Source organism: Amphiura filiformis, chromosome 11, assembly GCF_039555335.1.
Source record: "Amphiura filiformis chromosome 11, Afil_fr2py, whole genome shotgun sequence".
NCBI lineage: Eukaryota > Metazoa > Echinodermata > Ophiuroidea > Amphilepidida > Amphiuridae > Amphiura > Amphiura filiformis.
Window position 1 is genome coordinate 7,373,061 of NC_092638.1, and position 8,482 is coordinate 7,381,542.

Here is an 8,482-nt window from a genome sequence, read left to right on the forward strand (position 1 = left end):
CTTTTGAAGCGCATCAAAAGAGGCCAGCGAAGAAAAACACCTTCTCCTGAACACAAAGAAGACAAAAATAATGGTTGTAGACAGAGAGCGGAAAAGTAATGAGTTTGTGATAGATGGACAGCAGATTGAGGAGGTGAAGCAATTTGAATATCTGGGTTCAATGATTAACAATAGTGGTGACAGCACAACAGAAATTAAGAGAAGACTGGCTATTGCAAGGACAACTGTGCAGGGCATGTCAAGCATATGGAAAAGCAGAGGCCTATCCATTGACCTCAAGGTACGCTTACCCGTGCAACTGTGTTTTCCATTGCCACTTATGGATGCTGAGTCTTGGGCTATGACCAAGAATGATAGGAAAAGAGTAGATGCTTTTGAGATGTGGTGTTACAGGAGGCTTCTCACGAGTGACATGGAAAGACAGGAGAACAAATTCCTGGATCCTCGACAAGATTGGTACAAGTCTAACCATCAGAAGCGGCATAATGAGAGAAAGCTGAAGTACTTTGGCCATATTGTCAGGAAACATGGAGGTGTAGAAAAACAGATTTTGCAAGGGGCTATGGAAGGCAACGAGGAAGAGGACGTCCACCAACATCTTGGACTAATGACGTGAAGCTGGTTTCTAACCAGGGAATGCAAGGTGCAACGCACTTGGCATCAGATCGAGTGAGATGGCGTACTCTTGTGAAGACCACAGCAGCGCTACACAGCGCCACCTGACACAGAGAGAGAGATGTTGTGAGCTGCAAAACACTGATTTTAGTGAAGTATATTGTGCAATAGATGTTAATTCATCATGGAATTTATTCTCTGAAATATTCACCAAGGTTTTAGACAATTACATACCAAAAATTAAGATCAAAGACTCTTCGGCCCCAGCGTGGATTGACGCAGAAGTTAGGCATCTCCAAAACAAAAAGGAAACTGGGTGGAGGTTTTCTAAAAAATCAAATCTCTCTAGCCACTGGGCCAATTTTCGGAAGTTACGTAATTGTTTTAAAAATTTGCTCTCTATCAAGTTTAATGAGTATATTGATAGTCTTAGTGAAAGTGTTGTTGATAACACCAAGAGATTCTGGTCATTTTTTAGATCCAAAACAAAATCCAAATCTCTTCCAAAAGTTATCAGCTGGGTTAACATCACAGCTACAACAGCTAGAGAAAAAGCTTCTCTTTTTAACAACTATTTTTATTCTGTTTTTAATCAACCAACTCCCAGCACTCAGTTGCCAAAAGTACATGGGTTTCAACATCCTTCACTTGGTAATATTCAGATCAACGAATGTGATGTCCTCAAGATCTTGTGCAATTTAAATGTTTCCAAAGCTATTGGCCCTGATGGGATATTTTAACTTATCTTTGAGTTCTGGTATTATGCCTGAGGCCTGGTTGAAAGCCAATGTTGTTCCTGTTTTAAAAAATCTGACAGGCAACATGCTGAAAATTACAAATCTGTGTTATTATTGTGTATATGTGGAAAAGTGATGGAGAGAGCTATTTTTGATCAATTATAAAACAGCACATTAAATTATTCTCCGCTTTTTCTACTGTTGGACCAAAACTTTGCAACTCACTTCCCTATAATCTGAGACAATCAATTTCTGTTGATCAGTTTAAATCTGGACTTAAGACTTTCTTATTCAATGCTGCATATATATCAACTAATATCATGTTTATATAGTGTTCTGTATTTGTTTTAAATGTATTATGGTTTCTTTGGTTCATGTTGATCGTATTTCATATGAAATTGAATAGAGCTAACAATTTCGATAGTTGATTTGTTTTATTCAGGTATACCTTCTGTTAACTCAGTTTTCATGTTTTCATGTGATCTTGCTTGTATCTGCTTTTTTTTAGATTTTCTAGATAAATGGTGCATTATAAATGCTTATTTATTATTATTATTAATAGTAATAGATGTAATTGACCACATTTGGATTAGTATTGATGGCAGCAACTTATAACTAAGTCAAGGTATTAATAGGAAGGTGCCAGGAGCTGAAAGGCACAGTTGAGGGGCTTTTCAAAGTGGCCACCGAAATCCTATGAAGAGCATATATATACACCTTTAAATTAGTCACTTATAAGGTATAATTTACCAGATTTTTGATCAATATTGATCGCAGTACCATATAAAAATTACCACAAAATACCACAGGGATAACCACTGCGCATGCATGAATCCCACGTGATGCGATGACGCAATCACCTTGAGTACTATATGCTCAGGGAATCCGTGGCCAGTGTTGTGTGCTTGGCGCATATGAGGGATCTCTCCTTTTTCATTTCTTCTTTAACTTCTGATAGCAGAAAGAAGTGTTCAGTGTTAAGGTTAATAGGGAGGTACTGGGAGGTCATGGTTGAGGGCATTTTCAAAAATAGCCACCAAAATGAAAGAATGGCATGATATCAGCCACAAAGCCACAGCGCAGAAAATAATGTGATAGTTGTCTTTAATCACTAAGTGTTTCAGGGTGCTACAGCGAGCTACTAACTAATACAGAAATGTATTCAAATTGGGTGACACACTCGCAAAAATGACCCTTAACTGATTTCACGACATCACAGGCAATAATTACAGCTCAGATTTGTTCACAAGGAGAAATTTCTATGGCTGGAAGCGTCTGGAATCAAAACCAAGCTTTGTTGACACCTGGTATCAGATGGTCCATCAGAAAATTTACCACAAGAGCTCCAAGAGTAAGTTTGACTTCTGTTCGGAGTAAATGTTTGATCGCATTTGCTTTCTAATCCCAGACATCTTGTTGTTTACTTTGGTGCTTTTTTAATAGAGCAAACTTCATCACATGGGAATGACAATCAGTTGACATCACAAGTCCAATAGAATTGAGAATGAATAGAATGAACAAATTGAACCCATATGGATTGAGCCGATGATGTTCGATGATATATCCAAGCGCTAGATAAAGTATAGTTTACTAAATGCAGTGAAGTGAGTGATCTTGAAGATTAAAACACAACAAAAGAATTCAGTGAAACCGAAAAGGACAACAATGATGGCCATGTTGGTAGTCTTCTATGGTAATAGTTAGCTGCAAAGCCCCCAAATTTGGTACAATTGTGAACTTTATGATAAAAGCATGGGAGTTTACATACATGAAGTACAATGTCCAAAGTTTATTTTAAGATGTGGAGGCATTTTGGATTTGACCCCAGTGACCATTAGAGGTCACAAAAGGTCACACAGGGATAAAAATTTTAAAATGATCCAATCTGTCTGATCACAAGGATCTCAAACGTGCAGATTGTTATCTAAGACGGGAGACCTATTGTTACAGAGTTATCCTACAAAAACCTCATTTTTGGACATTTTTGTTTGTACAGGGGTGAAAATTTCAACTTGCTCCAATTTTGCCAAAATTGGTTGTAAATTGTTTGTCTTGATATAAGAATCAAGACACAGTACTTACCATTTAAAATGTACTCTTTACTTGTTGCTTTATTGGAAGTCAACGATCAACAGGGCCCAATGACCAGCCAATGGCATTTGACATGTTAATCTCTTTCTCAGTAGGTTAACACAGTAGATATGCAAAACTATTCTTTTTATGATTAGTGTCAGCTAAACGGCCATAATTTTTGTCAAAATTGGAGCAAGTTTTTACCCAAAAATGTTGTTTTTGTAGAATAATTCTAGCGATAGGTCATAGCACAAACTATATATTTTTTGAAATCCTTGTGATCAGAAAAATAATATGATGTATCTGTTGACAAGATTGGAGCGTTTACACATTTTTATCCCTGTGTGACCTTTTGTGACCTCCGGAGGTAGCTAGTGGTCAAATCTGAAATGCCTCCACATCTTAAAATAAACTTTGGACCATGTACTTCATTTGTGGACACTCTCATGCTTTTATCACAAAGTGCACAATGATTCAGCTTAGCAGCTGTACTATAAGTAGCTTGCTGTAAGAACCCTGAAACACTTAATGATCAAAAACAACTAGTAGTATTGCGTTCTTTTCTACATTTTATGTAACATTATCGTAGCTTTGAGGCTGATATCATGCTGCTCTTTCATTTTGGCGGACATTTTTGAAAATGACCTTAACTGTGACCTCCCAATTAATACTTTGACTTAGTTATACTGGTACTGCTATTAATATTAGTCCAACAACCTCATCTCTAACCTGGTCATGCCATGTTTATAAGCAATATTTTAACCATTTCTGAAAAATACCTCAAATTGCTGTATTTTGATAAAATCTGCAATTTAATAAAATCCACTTACGTTTTACATAAAAAAAGGTTTGCTTTTTTTTTACATTAGATCACAACATTTTGATACCGTATGGCATCTTTTCTATAAATTACCTTGTGGTTCAGCATGTTCGCTTGGTTTGTCTCCTAAGACTTTCAGTATGTTGTCCTCTATCAAAGGTTTCAAGGCTTCTTGTGTCATGTTCACTGGGATGGTTCGGACTCTTATCTTGAAATAAAAAGTGCAAAGTATACTGTTTTTAACATATTTGACAACCTGAACAGAAGCAGCCTATTGACCCTCTGCACGGATCCGTTATCTTCCTATCAAAGCAAGGTTCTCCCTGCAAACGCATGAATAAAATGTGCAACACACCAGCAGGCTTTTGCAAAGCGTATCTGGTAATTACACATGCGTATGAAAGGGGTATGCACACACAATACACACTTCGGGGATAGAACCTTGCTTTGAGATGACCATGCAAATGGTCAATACTTACCTCAGTATTAATTGTAGAATGCATATGGACAGCCAAGGTCTTGTAGACTGTTTTGTTTGTCTCAGAAACTTGCTAAGTGATTAAACATATATGCAGCAATGGCTTTTTTATTTTTTTAATTTTTTTTAGAGGGCTTTGATTTGTGGCACACTGCTACTATTGATACTTGACAGCTTCAATTCACAGAAAATGTTGTTCAAATTGGAACCAGCTCACAATTAGTGGAACTTGTCTCCAATCTGTATCAGTAGCATGTATGACTGATTTCTAATACAAGAGTGTTCAATATTTTTGATATGTGAAAGGTTTTTCGTACCTGTTTTTGTCAATATTTGTTTTGTTTTTCAATATGATTGCACATGTGCAGATTTTTCAAAAAAAGATAAAGCTACGGGGCTGGGCATTACATAAATCTTCAAACAGTGTCTCTCAAAGCACTGGCAGAATCACTTATTGATGGCAACATTGGGAATGAGTTTTTCCCTGTCATCAAACCAACATGCCAAAAACAGCCAATATAACAAATGAATCTCTAATTTTATAATATTTCAAACTTCCACCATCACAGGATCTTGGACTTATCAACAAAATCTTTGAGGGTAAAGAAAAACGAAAAACTGCGTAGCACATAGCCTTCTGACCAAATGTTTCTAAAGCAAACCTTTTTTTTTGTCCTGAAACTGATGACACATTGTTCAAAGCCAGTGAAAATCACTGAAAGTTACCTTTGTAACATTTTGTTAATAAAGTCAGTAAGACGGACCCAAATCTGATTTCAACACCAATCTATGGCATGTATGTGCTCTTGATTTGCGAGTCTTATAAAGTGTCAGAAATATGGGCCATACATGTGTCTTGAAGGTTTTGGTTTATTTCGAGTACTGTTAAGAAGGGCAGAAATTGTCAAAGTTTACGTCTATCAATTTGGTGATCTCATAAAATATAGATCTTGATCTGATAGACATGTCAATGCATTTGAAAAGACATACCTCTGTTAACTTGGTGATCACTTCTTGTGCAGTCTTCTGTGTGAAGTATGGATGTCCTATACCTGGTAAACAGTTGACAAGGTTTGTGATGTCTGCCCAGTAGTTGTTGAAGGTCTGGTCATCAAGATGGTGACTGTTACTGAGTTTCAGGTGAGCAAGGGAGTTTCGGATTAGGGCTACCTGAAACGAAATAATTATGGGAAGAGATAACTTGTACAGATTTTCATAACTGAAGGGGGCTCAAGTGGAAACTCTCCCCTCCCAATATAATAATTTGCACTACAAGATAGTGCAGTACACAAACAGTGGTTTGAAACAAACAATTAAATCACAAGTATCTTATTTCTTACCTTTTGAATATTATCAAATACAGATTGATCCCCTAGGTGAAACTCCTTGAATTTACCCATAATCATGAGCAGGGAGGCTGTATCAAAGTCACTGAGTGTTGAATACATATTTCTCTGATTGCCAGGAATTCGTAAAGCAAAAAGTTTCATGGCTTCGAATGGATCTTTGCTGAATTTAGTTGAATTTGCATTCATCCACTTTAGAGAAAAAATGGTCGAAAGTGGATACACCTGAGCTTCGATGGCCATTGCCCATGCAATGCATTCCTGGCACGAATAGTTCTTCGATGGTTTGGTGTATGGGCGACACTGGGCTGGGTTAGAACAAGGTTGGATGGTTGCAGTTGTCTTTTTGTGCCATGTGTCTATAGCATTCTGTAAACTAGGAATTATGTGGGAGAGTAGAGTGTGCAGAGCAGCATGGCACATTACAAAATTGTCTTGTAGTGAGCTTGCCATTGTTTTTTTCTGTGAAAAATTAAAGCACAAAAACAATGGTATTCAGGTTATAGGTATAATAATACTTAAAACATGTACAGCATGTTATGATTTGAGTACCATGAAGAGTATGTTCCACCTTTCACAATGCTTAAATTTGAGTTCTGCTTGTGTACAACAGGCTTGTATCAGGACCCATCATGAGTACTGGTACGTCAGGTCCCACACCATTAGTATGGTCCCATGAGTACAACAAAAAGTACAAATCCCTTATACATTTTTGGAAATACAAGGAACTTGGTGCCCCTCTTAATGGGAATATGATACGGTGTTTCATCATAGTATTCATCAGGTTTGAAGATAAATAAACATACAATTTCCTCTAAACAAAACCAGAATTTACTCACATATAGCAAAAGGCCATAGCATCTGCCCCTCTCACATGTAAGTCACGGTTGTGGAAGAGATACGTGGACGATATATTGGAAATAGTGCAAAAAGATCAATTAGACAATCTTACTGAGCACCTTAATCAGAGTGACCCACAGAGAACATCAAATTTACCTATGAGGAAGAGCACGATGGTACTATACCGTTTCTGGACACATTAATTGTTTGCAGGCCAGATGGATCAGTGAAGTTACTGGTATATAGAAAGGTCACACACACTGACCAGTACCTCAATTTTTAATTCACACCACCCTATCCACCAAAAACTTGTGGTGATCAGGACCCTTTTTGATGATGAATTCCATCATAACTGAGGATGCGGATAAGAAACAGGAAATTAAGATCAAAGAGGCCCTCGGCCACTGTGGATACCCAAATTGGGCTTTTAAGCAAACAAAAAATGGATAAGAAACAGGCAAAGAAACCTGAAAAAGAAAAGGGACACTGACATCCAAACTAAAGGACTAGTTGTCATTCCTTACATGGAAGGGCTTGAAGAAAAAGTCAATAGGATATTCAGAAAACATGGCATAGCCACAGCCATGAAGCCAAACACTAACCTCTGCAAACTTCTAGTCCGCCCCAAGGACAAGGTTGACCCCATTAACAGCATGGATTGCATCTACGAGATACCTTGTACCAATTGTAACCACTTATGTTGGTGAGATTGGAAGGAAGTTTGCAACATGGCTCAAAGAACATCAAAAAGAAACTATGAGGGTGGAAAAGACAAAACAAAACTACACACGTCAAACACGCAAACAGTCAGAAACTGAACAATCAAAATCGGCTATTGCAGACCATGCATCTCAACAGAACCACGTAATAGATTGGGACAATTCAAAAATCCTTAGCAAGGAGTGTAATGCAAATATAAGACACATCAAGGAATCAATCTGGATTCGTAGAAGATGACCCAACATCATGAATAGGGACAACGGGACACACTATCTAAGTCACGTATATGATCCTCTACTGAGTGACAATTCTACACCCTCTGTGGTCAGGATTCGTCCAACTGGAAGAAGTGATCATCAATCATTATTCTGATGATGCTTTTTGACCATGAAAAGCGAAACCGTCAAACTAGTGAGTTAATTTTGGTTTTGTTTAGAGGGAATTGTATATTTATTTCCTCTCATCTCATATACAGAAATATAGTATATTACTGACCTCCAAAGTATGGGAGATTTTTAACTCCCACGATGTTGTGTCTTGCCAATATGCCTATTGAAAAATCTTTGGAAGTGTTAAAAGCTTGGTTGGAAGTTGATAATCCTTGAAAAATAGAATTCTACTTTCAGTTACAGAGGTGTTGGACCTACTACAGTTTGTCCTCACTCCCGTCCTCACTACAACATATTTCTTATTCCATTCGAAAACGGTTTGAAGTGGCCATGTGGAGCCCGGTTTCACCAGTAATGGCTAATGTGTACATGGACATTTTGGCGGTGATCAAGTATAGGATGACAATCTTACAAACCATTCCCACAGAAAACATTAAATTCACTTATGAGAAACAGAAAAGCTG

At 37.5% G+C, this 8,482-nt stretch overlaps 1 protein-coding gene across 1 annotated transcript in view; it reads right to left on the reverse strand.

The window, feature by feature from the left end:
- Positions 1 to 6,522, reverse strand: part of LOC140164111 (uncharacterized) — a 28,759-nt gene extending 22,237 nt beyond the window's left edge. Inside the window, exons 1-3 of the mRNA XM_072187356.1 lie at positions 6,064 to 6,522; positions 5,714 to 5,893; positions 4,339 to 4,453 (exon numbers count right to left, since the gene is read on the reverse strand). Of these exons, the coding sequence (XP_072043457.1) occupies positions 4,339 to 4,453; positions 5,714 to 5,893; positions 6,064 to 6,522 (754 nt within the window). The remainder of the gene's footprint in view (positions 1 to 4,338; positions 4,454 to 5,713; positions 5,894 to 6,063) is intronic.
- Positions 6,523 to 8,482: the final 1,960 nt, after the last annotated feature.